The sequence below is a fragment of the Typopeltis vanoorti genome, chromosome 22, assembly GCF_054136105.1.
Source record: "Typopeltis vanoorti isolate ZY-2024b chromosome 22, IOZ_Tvanoo_1.0, whole genome shotgun sequence".
NCBI lineage: Eukaryota > Metazoa > Arthropoda > Arachnida > Uropygi > Thelyphonidae > Typopeltis > Typopeltis vanoorti.
In genome coordinates this window covers 35,698,272-35,717,146 of record NC_143570.1, presented here as the reverse complement: position 1 = coordinate 35,717,146, position 18,875 = coordinate 35,698,272, and the positions used below count along the sequence as shown (strand labels likewise).

General features: G+C 36.1%; 1 protein-coding gene across 1 annotated transcript in view; it reads right to left on the bottom strand.

The window, feature by feature from the left end:
* Orc3 (origin recognition complex subunit 3) overlaps positions 1-18,875 on the bottom strand; it is a 283,514-nt gene that overhangs the window by 227,739 nt on the left and 36,900 nt on the right. The window contains exon 4 of the mRNA XM_090412057.1: positions 4,966-5,083. Within this exon, the coding sequence (XP_090268183.1) occupies positions 4,966-5,083 (118 nt within the window). The remainder of the gene's footprint in view (positions 1-4,965; positions 5,084-18,875) is intronic.

The window sequence follows — 18,875 nt, the reverse complement described above, 5'->3', positions numbered from 1 at the left end:
AAACTAATCTGTTCTAACGACAAGGCCTAAACACTGAACTAAATCACATCCTCAACACTTTATCAACCAATGGCTACCCCCCCCCAAAAAATATTGAAACCAACAAACCACAACCCCCCCCCCTCCCTTCACAACAACGATCACTCTAAATCCATCACCATTCCCTACATCAGAGGCGCCTCGGAAAAAATTACCAAAATCTTAAATAAACATGACTTGACCTCCTGTTACAGACCATACAGAAAATTGGCATCCCTTATCTGCTCCACTAAAGACCAACTTACCTGGTGTATACCAGATCCCTTGCAGCTGTAAACTGTCTTACTTTGGCCAAACAGGCAGGACAGCGAATATCAGAATTTCGGAACACAAGGACTACATCCAGTTTCACAAGTACAGCCACTCTGGTCTTGCAGAACATGCTTTGGATACACTCCACAGAATACGGTGGAAGAAAGCTACAGTAATACACCATAGCAAATATAAATTCGAAAGACTATTCATGGAATCAGCCTCAGCCCTAAGAAACTCTCCAAACCTCAACAAATTTGGATGTATGAGACTGCCCCAAATTTGTGAGGCTTACATCAGCAGACCTTCAGCCCAACAGTCAAAAACACCTACTCAGCCCGCTAGGGGGTCACCATCAGGACTTTTAGGAGAACAATAGCGTCATCACTTCATTCTCAGTTACTGTGTTGTAGTGCCTACATGGACGTGCCTTTTTTGTAAGTTCCTTTTGAAGATGGCAACGTGACGTTGCCGAAATATCGGAAATATTTATTAAAGTGTAATTTAATTTTTATTCTTATATACGTTGTCAATTCCTTAAGTGATTTAGTAATGCATAACCAACGTATAAGTTGTCTACGTAAATCAATAATTATAAAAATTTATCAATGTAATTATTTGTCTCCAAGCTTTGCCCTCCCCCCCCCCCCCTCCGGAAAATTTTCTGCAGATGCACGCCCATGCATATGGTCAAATTGACATGAAATTTGTAGCACGTGTTCCATAACCCACATGACAGCACACCCAACCGAAATGGGCATTCGATGCCACTGATATATATATATATATATATATATATATACTATATATATATACATACACACACACACACACACACACACATATATACACATGTCCAGAAAGTAAGGTCCGTTCACAATTTACCACCAAATAAGATATGGGAGAGGTGTCACCCATACATTGTAGCATAGAGTGGCTCATTAGCTAGCTGTTGACCATTTTACTTTTGCCACATTATCATTTGTTGTCTTCTATGAATAATTTATATCGAGTGCTGTGATAAAAAATCCTGCAGGTGCGAGAAATTGTGATATATGGTTTTTGTTGGTGAAAAACAGTAGTATTGCAGAAATTCACTGACAACTGTGTATAGTTATGGGCATAAGGTAATAAGGGGCAGTAAGGTTAGGCAGTGGTGTCATTTGTTTAAAGAAAAGAGTAACAATGTTCATGATGAAGAGTGCAGTGGCCTGCAACGTGAGGTGAGAGACAATTTAGTGGAAAGAGTGAACATGAAAATCACGAGAATCGTTGTTTCCGAATTATGGAACTTTCTTTTGAATTCCTAGAAGTTTCATACTCAGTCATTCATGAAATTGTGACAGAAAAGCTGAGATATAAGAAATTGTGTGCTGCATGGTTCCCAAAAATGCTGATCAATGTGTATAAACAGCAATGAGTGGAATCGGCTCAAATGTTTTTTTAAGTGTTACGAAAATGAAAGAGATGAATTTTTTTCTGTTATCATGATTGGTGATGAAATGTGGATTTCGTACACAAACATCGAGTCAAAAAAACAATCAATGCAGTGATGTCATTCATCATCATCTCTGAAAGCAAAACAATTCAAACAGGCACAATTGGACAAAAAAAAAAAAAAAGAAGGCCACTGTCTTCTGAGATTGAAAAGGGATCTTGCTTGTCGATTTTCTTTGGTGAGTAACAATAATAATGCATGCTGTGAAGTGCTGAAGAAACTCAGATTAGCAATTCAGCAAATTCAGAAGTTTAGATGGGAACTTTTTGACCACACTCAGTGACTACCTCTTGTTCCTGCATATAAAACACTGGCTCCCATCTCAGCGCTTTGAAGAAGATGAGGAAATGAAGAACAGTGTGACTCAGTGGTTGAACTCGCTGGTGGCAGTCTTTTTTGACATGGTATGAAGAAGCTAGTGCCACAATACCAAAAATGTCAGGAAGTCAATGGCAACTACATGGAAAAATAAAGTATATGTTTTAGCATATAATAAAATTTTTTTCTTCTCTATCAGCTTTTTTTTTTTTTTTTTTTTTAATTCTTGACTGGAACTTACTTTCTGGATGTGCCTTGTAGAATAGTATCAATTAATTTACTTAATTCAGATCTCTTTAGATATAGTGACATACTAATAATTTGTATCTGTTATATATATTTACAGTAAATATCTTATTATTTTTAGAATTGAACTTCATTCTTTGAATATACACAACATTATGATTTGATATCAAATGCACCATCATGGATACAAATTGGAAACATTCTAACTAACTAAAATAAAATTATAATATTATTATCTTACTCCATGACTATAAATATACAGGTTGGGAATAACATGGTAGGAGCAATAAAGCTTCAAATATAACACAAACATGAAGATATTACTATCAACAATAATAACATAGTCAATGAGGCTTTTCTTGTGTTTTCTCTCTGCATAAACTTGTGCACATCTTTATGTTGGAACATGGTGTTAGTAATGACTAGTCATATATATATATATATATATATATATCCTGAGCAGAAATCCAGCATATACCATTATTATTAGCCTTCCCCTTTTCTTCAAATTTTCCATAACATTTCTGTATGTCTGGTGGGACTCACTTCCTACTCTGCTGTTTAGATCTTCCCATTTTCTTTATGTGAGCCACCTACTCCAGTGATTCAAAAAATTCCTCTACTTCTTCCTTAGAAGAACCTTCTGTTGGGACCACAGGCACAAATAAAAAAAAATAAGTTTCATTGTACATTTTCCCATTTTGGAGTTTCCCCATATAACTCTACTTGAAACTTCCTTCCCTTTTCCAACTTTCAAAATACACAACTTTTAAAACTCTTAAAAAATTTCCAAGGAAACATTTATTCAAATTGCTATAGCAACTTACAGAACCAGCCATTAAATCATTACTGTACTGATGGAACATTTAATATCTATTTATCAGATAATAAATGTTCCTCCTTCCATATAGAAAACTTCATATAAATATCAAGTTTCTTTAATTTCACTTACACCTGTTATTCTAATTAATTCTGTAACAAAATAACTAAGAACTCGTAAGTCTTTTATGAAAGACTACTAATATAACTTTCCGCTAATTTGTTCCAAAAATTCTTCCATCTCTCTCTCACAGCTGTTTACTAGTAATCTTTCCACTTGTGCATGCATAATACTTCTAGTTTCTGCATCAGTCATACAATAAGATACAGAAGCACGTCTTCTTCTTTGGCACTACAGCCCCATGTAGGGCCTTGACCTCCCATTTTTGGGTTTCATGACTCACTATGAGGTGGGGGTCGTTACCCCCATGCTCAACAGTATGTAATTGCCTGTGAAGCATTGTGTTCTGAAGACCGGTTTGCCTGCTTTGTGGGAGGAAAAACCCCAGATAAACTGGGGAGAAAAACCTGCAGTCTACACCCAAGACCGGCTAACTTTGGCTATGTCTGAGAAAGATCCTTAGCTCCTCACATCAGTAAGGAGAATCAAACACAAAACACTCCTTTCCCAGGCATATGGTTGCAGAGTGCATAACCACTTGTCTAAGTGTGCGAACAAGATAAAGAAGCACTATTATGCATTATTCTCAGGATGCTTTACTTGAAAGCAGTAAATATCACACTTTCAGTGAAATCAAGTCCTTTAACTTATGTATTTTAAGCATATCCGAATCTTAAACTGTAATAATCCTTATTCTGGATAGGCTAATTACAATGAAGTGAATCTTCTACTACATTCACTTTCTTAAAAATTAATGCTACATGTTAACCTAACGTATAAACAATGCACAGCTATATAAATGAAAAATTAGAGAAAATTTAAGTTTGTGCTTGTTTAACTAAATGAAAGTAATGCATAACATTTGTATACATATACTGATGATTTAAAACAGTTCTTCCTTCATCAGCAAATTAAAAATGTATATCATCAAAAGGGAATGTTTTTTTTTAGACAACTGTAAACAAGCAACAGTAATGATGGGCAATTCTAGTCCTGGGTCCAAAATCAAAAGTAAGAACTAATCACAAAGTTGGTTAGTCAAGTAAAGAGGACAAAAAATATTACAACATAAAATGATAAGATTCTTGGTGAGCATGTTCTTGAATTTTCTGGAGTATTTTAAACAAAATAAAAACTATCTTTAAATAATTAATACATTTTATTTTTAACAAAATATCCAATTATTCACTTAGAGAACACATAAATATCACTCAAGTAAAAATAACATAAACCTGAAGAAATTAGCATCTGTTTGTAAGAAACTACAGAATGAAATGAATCTCAATATACATTTATTGAGATTGTGCTCAGTAGTCTTATGCAGGGGTCGGCAACCTTTTTCAGACTCTTGGGCCACATTCAACTTTTATTTTTAATAATTGGGCCGCAAGCATTTAATTATGAGGAAAATTTAAAACAGTTCTTCCTTCATCAGCAAATTAAAAATGTATATCATCAAAAGGGAATATTTTTTTTTTAGACAACTGTAAACAAGCAACAGTAATGATGGGCAATTCTAGTCCTGGGTCCAAAATCAAAAGTAAGAACTAATCACAAAGTTGGTTAGTCAAGTAAAGAGGACAAAAAATATTACAACATAAAATGATAAGATCAATATTCTCATACTCTACAGAAATCAGAGCGCATTTAATACTTTACATAATGTACTTACCCATAATTAAAACTGCTGCAGGAATCTGCTTTAACATACCCACTGTAGATATTTGAGACTCCTTCACAAATCTCACAACTGCATCAACTGCTTCTTGGTGAGCATGTTCTTGAATTTTCTGGAGTATTTTAAACAAAATAAAAACTATCTTTAAATAATTAATACATTTTATTTTTAACAAAATATCCAATTATTCACTTAGAGAACACATAAATATCACTCAAGTAAAAATAACATAAACCTGAAGAAATTAGCATCTGTTTGTAAGAAACTACAGAATGAAATGAATCACAATATACATTTATTGAGATTGTGCTCAGTAGTCTTATGCAGGGGTCGGCAACCTTTTCAGACTCTTGGGCCATATTCAACTTTTATTTTTAATAATTGGGCCGCAAGCATTTAATTAAGAGAAAACAGTGAGTGAAAAAAAAAATACGTAAGTTATCAATTTTATTATATCAATCTTAAAAACCCAGAAATATTTAAATTACGAGATTACAAGATAAAGTACGACATGGTGTAATGATGTCTGATATTATATTCTTTCATAACAGAAAAACTTTTATATAAATAAGACAAAGGGGCTTATCCCAATTTTCAATAAAGAAGTGCTTGCTGTTCCATTCATCATTAAATGTTCTTCCTTCCTCTACAATTTTACGTTTTCTTGAACCCATTTTTGAAATTATTTTTATATATATATATATATATATCCTCTGAAAATAATAGTTAATGTTATTGAATTATATTAAAATATGGACCAGGGAATGCGACTGCAAAAGTGCACCAAAATCTCAGTTGTCGTTAGATGAAGTCGCCTTTGTTATCCCAACTTGTGATGACCCACAGGTTGACTCGCGACAAGTTGCACAGTGATATCACGAAGTATATGTATAAAATTATTTTAAATTTATTCATATTATAAAATGTATTATTTAAATAATTCAACATACGGGCCACGTGAAATGTAATATTATCAACCTTTTATGGGCCGCCAAAAATGCACGTTTCGGTCGCATGCATCCCACAGGCCGCTGGTTGCCGACCCCTGGTCATATGGATTAAATCACATTAAAGGTACTTCAGTGGACAATATCTAATGTGTAACATAGCACAGTTCCATGGCTACAGAATAAAAATGACCAGTGAAACTTATGTTTATCCAACCTTTTAGGATCCCAGATTCTCATCTAAATGGATAAAATTTTAGATTTAAATGCAATATGGCATTATCTGCCTTCAAAGTTAATCCTCTTTTCCTTCATGCTACATAATCGTTAACTTCCCAATAAAGACCCTCAAATAGTCTACATGATATTATTATTACATAGCATCTCTAATAGAGATATGGTATCACTATCTCTGGACAAATGCCATGAAGAAGTTTGATGAATCTCAAGTGATATCTCCAAAGCTTCTGACCAGGTCTGGCACAAAGGCTTACTAGCAAACTTCCATGGACTTCTGCAGTTGGATTGCCAGCTTTCTGTCTGGATGCACACTATGTGTGATGGCGGATGGTTCCTTATCCTCTCACCATTCAACTAATGCTGGAGATTCCACAAGGTTCTGTTCTCATGCCAACCCTCTTCCTTCTATATATCGATTACCTACTTCAGTTGACCTCCAACCCAATACACAGTTTTGCAGATGACAACACATTGCACTCCTCTCTTTCATTTCATAAACTTTATTCTATAGAACTCACCTCAACTTACAGAACATCAACTACTGTCCTCAATTCTGATCTTGAAGCCAACCTCCAATGGGGTTCAGATAATCCCATCAATTTCAATGCCAGAAGCCAGTTATGTCTTATTTCTCACAAAAATAGAACCATTTTTGTCCAGTATCATTTTTGACAACACTCAAATGTCCAGACAAGATAAGATTTTTCTTCTTGGAATCACTCTAAAATCAAGCCTCTCCTGGTATAAACACATTGCATCCTCAGCTTCTAAAAGAAACTAGGATTTCTCTTTCACTCAAGATGTTACTTAACCTCTGAACAGCTGTTAACCTTATATAAATCACAAATCCACCCAGCTATTGAATACTAATCTCTTACTTACTACTTGAATACTCTTACTACTCTCCTAATTCGGACAAGAATTATTACTGATATAAGAAATAAAATGCTGGCTTATTAGTTTACCAAAAAATACTATAGCTTAGAACCTACTCTTCCTCATCGACTTTTATGGTTCTTATGACATATATGCTGATATCCACATAAGATATGAAGAATAAAAGCATCATAATTATGAAATGAGGGAGGGAGTAACATCTGCTAGTTGCACACACGAGCTCTTTGCAGAGCTCATGTGTGCTCTGCAAAGCACAGTTATTATGGACAGAGGAAATAATAAGACCAACTCAAAAACTGGTAATAAAGTAGTTCAAAATAATGTTCAACATCCCTGGTTATGAACATTATTGTCCCATTCACTCCAAGGCAAATATTTATTAGCCCACTAAACTTTATCATCATCAATTTCCTGATATGTACCCTCGATGGTTGTTTGGGCTACTATGACTATATTACAAGAGTAAGTTTGCATTATTATTAATCTCCTATCCACAATTTTCCTCTAAGTTAGTCTATTACTTGTCAGCACTCCAATATTGTCATCTGTAACATTTCCTTTAATTCTCTTATAGAGAGTAACTGAGGATGTTTAGCCCTACTAACTTTTGAAGACTGAGGGGGAAGTTCAATCTCCACTGGTCGCCAATCAGAAACAGCTGGTCCAAGACTATCACTAATTAAACTTGGCAACTGGTGAAGAGAGGTGGTTGACAAGTGCTGCCATCCCATGGTCTCAAATCCTAAAAGTATATATTTATTGTCTGAGATGGTGTGGATTCTACTGCTGATTATCTTGAGTTCACGGGATGAAAAACCAGTTTCTGGGAGGGAAAAAACCACTTGCCCATGCCAGAGATCTACTAACTCTGGAACTGGTAGAAGAAAGGCTTAGAAAATGTTCCTCTGGTTGGCGACTAGCATTGAACCTGGGTCTTTCTCTAGCCAACTAAGTGTCATGGAGGGCAAATATCACTTCCACTGAGCTACACAGGCTCTCTTATAATTGTAGTGTTTTGAATAGCTTTTCTCTGGGTGCCTTGCCATATACCTTCTCCAGATCTACATAACTTAAGTACAGATCCTTGTCATATTCCCATGAGTTCTCAACTATTTGTTGTAACGTGAAAATCTGATCTTGTTAATCTTTATTTGTCCTGAATCCTGCTTGTTCTTCTCCAAGTTCCTCTTCCACAATCTTTCTCAACAAGTATGTTTGCATAAATCTTACCTGGAACTAGCAGAGAAATTCCTCTGTAATTCTCACATTCAGCTTTATTCCCTTTTTTACAGATGAGTACTGTGAGAACTATACTCCAATCATCAGGAATTCCACCTTCTGACCAGGCCGTATGAATTATGCAGTGCAGTCACTACAAAACTTTTTAGACCTCCAACTCAAGCATTTCTGGTCAAATATCATCTACTTAAGTTGCCTTTCCACATTTCAAGTTTTTGATGAATTTTTCTATCTCAAATTGATATATACTCCTCTTTGCATTCCTCTTGAAAATGTTCTAGAATGGTTCTGTCACTGCTTGTTTCATTTAACAGGCTTTCAAAGCAGTCACTGCAGTCATCTAAGATATACTTATCTCCAGTTTTCATGTCATCTTTGATTCCTTTTACGGTACTCTTTCCACCACTTTCAAGCATTAATAAAAGTCCATTAAACTTTAATAACCAAACCTTATAAACTACTGAAGAAATATTATTTCTATTAAAGTCCCTTGCTGTTATTTTGCACTGCAAGATATTCCTACACCATTAAAAAACACTTATCAGAAGCATTTTCTGATAAATGATTTTCAGAATCTGTCCATCAATCATATTGATGGACAGATAAAATACTGGATATGAAAGTGAAATTTTGAACTTGGAATCATTAAGGAAACTTGTCAAGACACCTCAATTTTAGTTAAAATCAAATTCATTATTAGTATTATTTCTAGGCTTCCATGAAGTCATAAAACTCAATGCATCCTGAACTTCAAGCTCCTTATCCAACAACACTCCTAGATCCCCTGGCTTCTTCATCTCCTTAAATAAACCTCCTCCAATACCAACCTATTCAATTTTTTTGGAACAAATCAAATAAGGGCTTTCTGAAATTGCTCTACATAATTTAGCATCATCAGCAAATTGAATGCTCCTTCTCAAATCCTGAACTATATCATGGATATATAAATTAAACAACAATGATCCTAGAAAGAGGACCAGTATCATCCTGCTTATCATCTTCCCCTTTCAAGATATTGCATCAGCATCATACACGACATGCTAGTTCCTAATCTCTGTAATGCTATCAAACTGATCATCCATAATACCCACTTTCCACAGTTATCTATTATGAAGTATTCTATAAAATGCTTTTGCAAAATCTAGAAAAATTACTGGGTATATCTCCCCCCCCCCCGTCTAATATACTTCTCCCGTATTATAACAGACAACCAAGTTAATGAAGTAAGCCCTCCCCCTTAAGAAACTATGCTGCTTTCTAATTCTTATCAATTCAAGTTTTTATTTTATCTCTTATACCTTTACCAGCACACTTGATAGACAAACTGGCCTATTATTACCAAAGACATCTAAGGAGCCAAAACTCATCATACATCACTTTACACCAGTTGTTATCCTTTCTTAAATTTATTCACACTATCTCCACCTGCCACCTCAAAGACAAGCCATTCCAATCACACAGTGCTCTACAAGAAAAAAAGAACTAGCTTTCACTCATTTTTTTTGACTGCATTCATTCTCATCTTCGATGAATGCCCTTCATCCTGTTCCCACCCTCCATAAACAAAAAATTCCATTAACTAGTATCCTAAATGATTCTTACAGAAGTTGGTAGGTCTCTATCATACCAATTCCCACACCAACCCAATTTGCTAGTGTCTGCAGTCCACAACATCTCCACAAACCTGATGTCTTCAATATCTCCTTTGCATTATTTCCACTTTATTACATTACCTTTTAGTTTTAATGATATATATATATATATCATCATCATCATCACATTCCTGACATGTACCCTCAAGGGATTTACAGCATATGATAGTACTACATGAAAAATTTACATCATTTACTAACTTCCTATCTACAATTTTCCTCCAAATCAGTGTGTTACTTCAATAAATTTACTTTAATCCTTTATCCAAGTGTGAGCAAACAAAGTTTGCGCCTGAAAGTATCTTCAGGACTGGGGTAAGGTAGTACAACACCGGGAAACTCGTTACAAAGGTGGAGCAAGCTAACATCACTCCTATATCAGTATCTCCCATAACGCAAAACACATCTCCTTGCAGATATGTATAATGTTATGCATTAAGGGAAGGGCCACAGTGGGAGCCAGGCCCAAGTGGAGGTTAGCAAGTTTCACCTTTGCAAAGAGTTTCCTGGTGTTGTACTACCTAACCCCAGTCCTGAAGATACTTTCAGGCGCAAACTTTGTTTGCTCACACTTGGATAAAGGATTAAAATAAATTTATTATGGTCTAACTAAGTGAAAAATAAACTTTCAACATCTTTCTCTAAATCCAGAGTAATTTAATAAAAAGGTGGCACACCATTTGGCAACTCCTATAGGTAGAGATGACCTTGTTAATGCTTCTGCCTGGTATCTCCACTTGGGCTAGTCTGGGTAGTGGCCCTTCCCTTAATGCATAACATTACACATATCCGCAAGAAGATGTGTTTTGCATTATGGGAGATACTGAGATAGGAGTGATGTTAGCTTGCTCCACCTTTGCAACAAGTTGCCCGGTGTTGCACTACCTTACCCCAGTCCCTGAAGATACCTTCAGGCGCAAACTTTGTTTCCTCACACTTGGATAAAGGATTAAACTAAATTTATTATAGTCTAACCAAGTGAAAAATAAACTTTCAACAGTGTGTTACTTGTCAAGACTCCAACATTATCAGATTTTATATTTCTATCGTCTAAGGCACTTTGTACCATATCAATCCACTTATATCTTGGTCTTCCTCTGGGTCGTTTTGCAGCCAACCTGACAGAGAACACTTGTTTCGCTAATCTTTCCTCGCCCATTCTGTTCAAGTGACCATACCACCTGAGATTAGCTTTGCTAACAAAATTCCTGGATGCTGACAATGTCAAGTTGTTTACTAATATCATCGTTTTTAATATGATATTGTCATTGATGCCATCTATTCATGCCTCTAATCTTTCTCAGGACTCTCATATCTGCGGTCTCTAGTCCTTGGTAAAGTGTTTTACTTCTGATCCAGCTCTCAGATCCATAAGTTAAAACTGGTTTGAACACTGTCTTGTATACAGCTAACTTAGTGTTCTGACTAATTTCTCTCTTATTCCATATGAATTTCTTCAACTGACTTCCTACCATACCAGCTTTGTCGATTCTGTTGTCTATTTCAATATTCAATTTACCATCTTCACTAAAAATAGTGCCTAATTAGCTGAAATGTTTTACTTGTTCCACCGGTTCTCTGTTCAAAACACAGTTGATATTTTCAACAACTCTACCTATTTTCATTGTCTTTGTATTACTGACCTTCAGTCCATATTCATTACAACATTTATTCAGAGAATCTTGCAAGCTTGTAGCAGATTCATTTAGAAGTATAACATCGTCCGCATAAAGCAAAGAGCTGACATTAACATCTATAATTCTGATATCATATTTAATACCACTTTCCTTCATAATGTGATCCATATAGATAATGAATAACAGAGGGGATAATGTATATCCTTGTCTCACACCAGATTGAACATTAAACCATCTTTCTGTACTTCCTTCAATTCTAACTGCTGACTTGCAACTCAAATAAAGAGTAAGTATTGCTTGATATAATGACCCATTGACACCATATAACTGTAGCGTATTGAATAGCTTCTCTATCTCGGCACCTTGTCATATGCCTTTTCCAGATCGACAAAACTTAAATAGAGATCTTTGTTACATTCCCATGCTTTTTCAACTATTTGTCATAAAGTGAAGATCTGATCCTGACAGCCTCTATTTGGCCTGAATCCAGCACCATGCTTTTCTTCCAAAATTCTTCTCAACCGTTTCTCAAGTATACTTGCATAAATCTTGCCCACAACACTCAATAGGGAAATACTTCTGTAATTCTCACATTCAGTTTTATTTTCCTTTTTATATATGGGTACTATTAGAGCTCTACTCCGTTCATCAGGAATTTGTCCCTCTATCCACTTTCTGAACTATGCGGTGCAGCCACCGTAAGATTTTTATAACACCATACTTCAGCATTTCTGGTTTAATATCATCTACTCCTGCTGCCTTTCCACATTTCAAGCCTTTCATGACGTTTTCTACTTCAAGTATGGATATGTATTTCTGACTGAATGCCTGTTGTATGTTTTTTTGCCACTGTGCTATCACTGCTTGTTTCATTTAGCATCATAATCATCATCAAATTCCTGCCATGTACCCTCAAGGGGTGTACAGGATATGATAGTACTACATGAAAAAAATTACTTCATTATTAATTTCCTATCTACAATTTTCCTCCAAATCAGTCTGTTACTTGTCAACCCTCCAACATTATCAGATGTTATATTTCTATCATCTAAAGCACTTTGTACCGTATCAATCCACCTATATCTAGGTCTTCCTCTGGGTCGTTTTGCTGCCAACCTGGCAGAGAACACTTGTTTTGCTAATCTTTCCTCGCCCATTCTGTTTAAGTGACCATACCACCTGAGATTAACTCTGTTAACGCATTCCTGGATGCTGACAATGTCAAGTTCTTTCCTAATATCCTCATTTTTAATATGATACTGCTATTGATGCCATCTGTTCACGCCTATAATCTTTCTCAGGACTCTCATATCTGTGGTCTCTAGTCTTTGGTCAAGTGTTTTACTTCTGACCCAGCTCTCAGATCCATAAGTTAAAACTGGTTTAAACACTGTCTTGTATACAGCTAATTTAGTGTTCCGACTAATTTATCTCTTATTCCATATGAATTTATTCAATTGACTTCCCACCATACCAGCTTTGCTGATTCTGTTGTCTATTTCTATATTTAATTTACCATCTTCAGTAAAAATTTTGCCAAAGTAGCTGAAATGTTTTATTTGTTCCACAGGTTCTCCATTCACAACACAGTTGTCATTTTCAATGATTCTGCCTATTTTCATTGTCTTTGTCTTTTTATTGCTGACATTCATACCATATCTATTACAACAGCTATTCAATTTAGTCAGATAATCTTGCAGACTTGTAGCGGATTTATTTAGAAGTATAACATTATCCGCATAAAGCAAAGAGCTGACATTAACATCTCCAATTTTGATATCAGGTTTAATACCACATTCCTTCATAATGTGATCCATATAGATAATGAATAACAGAGGGGATAATGTACATCCTTGTCTCACACCAGATTTAACATTAAACCATCTTCCTGTACTTCCTTCAATTCTAACTGCTGACTTACAACTCAAATAAAGACTAAGTATTCCTTGATATAATGCCCCATTGACACCATATAACTGCAGCATATTGAATAGCTTCTCTCTTGGCACCTTGTCATATGCCTTTTCCAGATCGACAAAACTTAAATATAGATCTTTGTTATATTCCCATGCTTTCTTGACTATTTGTCGTAAAGTGAAGATCTGATCCTGACAGCCTCCATTTGGCCTGAATCCAGCTTGTTCTTCACCAAGATTTTCTTCCACAATTCTTCTCAATCGTTTCTCAAGTATACTTGCATATATCTTGCCAGGAACACTCAGTAGGGAAATACCTCTGTAATTCTCACATGCAGTTTTATTTCCCTTTTTATATATGGGTACTATGAGAGCTCTACTCCAATCATCGGGAATTCGTCCCTCTGTCCAGGCTTTCTGAACTATGCAGTGCAGCCACTGTAAGACTCTTATACCATCATACTTCAGCATTTCTGGTCGAATATCATCTACTCCTGCTGCCTTTCCACATTTCAAGCCTTTGATAGCTTTTTCTACTTCAAGTATGGATATGTATTCCTGCCTGCATGCCTGGTCAGTGTTTTTTACCACTGTGCTGTCATCACTGCTTGTTTCATTTAGCAGTTTTTCAAAGTAATTACTCCATACTTCAAGGATATCTTTTTCTTCCGTTTTCATGTCACCTTTATCATCTCTAAATCCTTTTATAGCACTCTTTCTTCCATCCTTAAGCTTTTTCAACAACTTCCAGAATATTTTGCCACCTTCTTTGCCATTTTCTATATTTATAGAAAATAAATATAGAATATTTATTTTCTATATTCTTGCCAAAGTCCTCCCATGACTTTTGTTTAGCTAGTTTTACACAGTGTTTAGCATTCTTGCATTTGTCTCTATATTCTCTAAGAGCACAAGCTGACTTATTTGACAGGAACTTTTGGTATGCTTTCTTCTTTTCCTTCACTGCCTCTTTAACTTCCTGTGTCCACCAGGGAGTTCTGATTTTTTAACCTTACAGACAACCTCACCACATGCCTCTCTGGCAGAATCAATCAATGTTTTCTTTAGAGTTTGCCACTGAATCTCCAAGGTTTGATTCCTGTTCTCAAATTCTTTCATTTTTTCTTCAATAATCTTTGTGTATTTTAGTCTACAGCTCACATCTGAGAGCTGCTCAACTTTTATTCGCTTTAAAACTTTCTTACGTGTTATTCTTTTTAATATGAAATTCAATTTTATCCTGCTCAAGACTAAATAGTGATCACTTCCAATTTCAAATCCTCTGTACACTCTGGTGTCCTGCACCAGGGAGAAAACATCACTATCAACAATAACATAGTCAATGAGACTTTTCTTATTCCTAGCCTCTTCTCTCCATGTGAATTTGTGCACATTTTTATGTTGGAACATGGTGTTAGTAATAACCAGTCCATGTCCTGAGCAGAAATTCAACAGATATTTGCCATTATTATTAGCTTTGCTCTTTTCTCCAAATTTTTCCAAAATATTTTTGTATGTCTGACAATCATTTCCTACTCTGCTATTTAGATCCCCAACAAGAACCAACTTTTCATTTTTCATTGTGTCAGTTGCTTTTTCTAAAGCCTCAAAAAATTCCTCCACTTCTACTTTAGTAGAACCTTCTGTGCTAATCCATAGGCACAAATAAGTCTCATTGTCCAGTTCCCCATTCTCATATTTGCCCACATTACTCTACTTGAGACTGACTGCCATTCAAGAAGATTAGCCTCGTATTTTGTGTTGAATACTATGGCTACTCCTTCTTTTCCTTGATTGTCATTGCCTGAATATAACATTTTGTATTTATTGCCCAGAAAGATCTCACCAGTTTCGGTGTTTTTTGTTTCAGTCACCCCTATTATGTCGATCTGGTACTTATCTAATTCCTCAGCTAGCTCCATTTCTTTGCCATTCAGGCTTCTTACGTTGATAGTACCGATCTTTAACTCTGGTGATGTTGAGTTTGGGTTTATTTTCAGATTTGTTCCAGTAGCTGACTTTTCACTGTTCGCACTGGTTCCCTGGCGAAAACAACGGGGGCCGTGTTTAACCGGGCGAAGCCCCAGCCGGCATGAAATTTTGTCATGTTGTACCACCATTCTATATTTTGGTTTAACCAATAAGAATACAATTTGGTCGGCTAAATCCCAAATTGCCAGCCCATCCTCGTCCGTTCAGTATCCAAGTAGATACCCAACAGGGTGCACCACGAGAAGGTGAGGAGTGGACATTAGGTAAGAAGCCCTGGTCGGTTCTCTGCATTCCCTTAAGGCTATGTGGAGGTCTCCTCTCAGTTATACAGCTTTGACCCTTAAGCACCCCGTTTCATTTAGCAATTTTTCGAATTACTCCATACTTCAAGGATATTTTTTTCTCCCGTTTTCACGTCACCTTTATCATCTCTAACTCCTTTTACAGCACTCTTTCCTCCATTCCTAAGCTTCTTCAACAACCTCCAGAATATCTTATCACCTTCTTGATATTTATTTTCTATGTTCTTGCCAAAGTCCTCCCATGAATTTTGTTTAGCTAGTTTCACACAGTGTTCAGCTTTCTTACATTTGTCTCTGTATTCTCTAAGAGCACAAGCTGACTTATTTGATAGGAACTTTTGATATGCTTTCTTCTTTTCCTTCACTGCTTCTTTAACTTCCTGTGTCCACCATGTAGTTCTGATTTTTCTATCCTTGCAGACAACCTCACCACATGCCTCTCTGGCTGAATCAATCAGGGTTTTCTTCAAGGTTTGCCACTGAATCTCCAAGGTTTGGTTCTTGTTCTCAAATTCTTTCATTTTTTCTTCAATAATCTTTGTGTATTTTAGTCTACAGTTCACATCTGAGAGCTGCTCAACTTTTATTCACTTTAAAACTTTCTTACATGTCATTCTTTTCAAAATGAAATTCAATTTTATCTTGCTCAAGACTAAATAGTGATCACTTCCAATTTCAAATCCTCTGTACACTCTGGTGTCCTGCACCAGTGAGAAAACATCACTATCAACAATAACATAATCAATGAGACTTTTCTTATTCCTTGCTTCTTCTCTCCATGTGAATTTGTGCACATTTTTATGTTGGAACATGGTGTTAGTAATAACCAGTCCATGTCCTGAGCAGAAATCCAACAGGTATTTGCCATTATTAGCTTTGCTCTTTTCTCCAAATTTTTCCAAAATATTTTTGTATTTCTGACAATCACTTCCTACTCTGGTTTTTAGATCCCCAACAAGGACCAACTTTTCCTTTTTCATTGTGTCAGTAGCTTTCTCTAGAGCCTCAAAAAATTCCTCCACTTCTACCTTAGTAGAGCCTTCTGTGGGACCATAGGCACAAATAAGTCTCATTGTCAATTCCCCATTCTGATATTTGTCCACATCACTCTACTCGAGACTGCCTGCCATTCAAGAAGATTAGCCTCGTATCTAGTGTTGAATACTATGGCTACTCCTTTTTCCTTGATTTTCATTACTTAATATCACATTTTGTATTTATTGCTCAGAAAGATCTCACAGGTTTTTGTCTTTTTTGTTTCAGTCACCCCTAGTATGTCGATCTGGTAATTATTTAATTCCTCAGCTAGCTCCATTTCTTTGTCATTCAGTCTTCTTATGTTGATAGTACTGATCTTTAACTCTAGTGATGTTGAGTTGGGATGTGCTTTCATATTCGTTCCAGTAGCTGACTTTCCGCTGTTTGCCCTGGTTCCCTGGCGAAAACAACAGGAGCCTTGTTTAACCGGCGACGACCCACCCGGCATGAAATTTTGCCATGTTGTACCTTCATTTTATATATTGGTTTAAGCCAATAAGAATACAATTTGGTCAGCTAAATCCTAAATTGCCAGCCCATCCTCGTTCGTTTGGTATCCAAGTAGATACCCAACAGGGTGCACCATGAGAAGGTGAGGATTGGACATTAAGTCAGAAGCCCTGGTCATTTCTCTGCATTCCTTTAAAGGCTATGTGGGGGTCTCCTTTCAGTTATACAGCTTTGACCCTTAAGCATCCCATATATATATATATATATTTTTTTTTAATCTGGTCTTGAGTCAATCATTTTCTGGATTCTAAGAAAGAACCGAATTACAACTCATTGCACTAATCAAATATGAACTCTTGTAAATGTCCTTAACATTCAGTGTGAACAGAGTTTGGTGCATCTAATATGAAACATCTAGTGTGCACACAATAAAAGGAACATTTTATTCAATGTGTTTTATCTGTAACAATGTATGGCAGTGAAACCTGGAATCTAACAAAACACATAGTTCATATACTGAGAGTTACCTATAGAAGAATGAAAAGAACGTGCTTAGTGATAATGATATCAGAGATCTTATTTGTTAAGAACACACACACACACACACACACACACACACACACACACACACACACACACACACACACACACACACACACACATATGTTATTCAAAGTAGGGATATACTGAACACACAGCAAGATAGAACAATGTAAAGCTGGGAAGACTTTCAACTACCAGTGGACTGATCTAAGTTAAAGAAGAATTTTAACTCTCCAGAGTGATGATTTTTATCCTGTACATTTTACCCTTTATTTTAGTTTAGGTTGGATGTGATTCTTTTGATCTATGGAAGCAACTAAGACTGTGGTAGGTGCACTGTGTGTCTGTTAATTGTGTGTTCTTTTGACTGGTTACATGTTTTTTTGAGATGAAAAATCCTAGAGAAAAATACCTACCACAACTATATGAAGTTTGAGGTGAGAAACACTAGAACACTCAGACAAATCGAAGCATACACTTCTTTTCAAAATTGTGAACCTTTAAATGCATCCATATTTCTGGAAATCGCCTAACAGTTGCTAAACATACTCTGTGTTAGGAATGTTTCCCTTTCCCATAAGAATAAATTAAATCCTAAATCATCCTTTCTCTGATGCATTCAAAGGGAATAGGCATGTCTATCAATGAATGAAGACTTTCAGGAGGGGGAGAGAGAGTACAGCAAATAAGTGCCACCACTTCATGGTTCTGAACTCAAGCAGGAATATATTTAGGTCTGAAACGGTGCGAGTTCAGCAGTCAATTGTCTGAACTGCAGGGTTAAAAATTAAGTTTCCAAGAAGGAAAACCATACTTGTTTGTAGTGAGGATTGACTGATCTGTAGACTGGTCCCTCCTCATTCTCCCTTGCTTCTTTCTTTCATCTTCTTGCTCCTTCCCCCAAATGCTATTGGAGTATTCGAGGGGAATCTTTCCTATCTTTCTATGTCATTTCGTCTTGTGCTAACAGGACATTATCAAACACTGTAACATGATCAGGCCATCAAAAAATGTTCATACCGCATCGTCCGTCGTGCGGGTTACCAAGGGA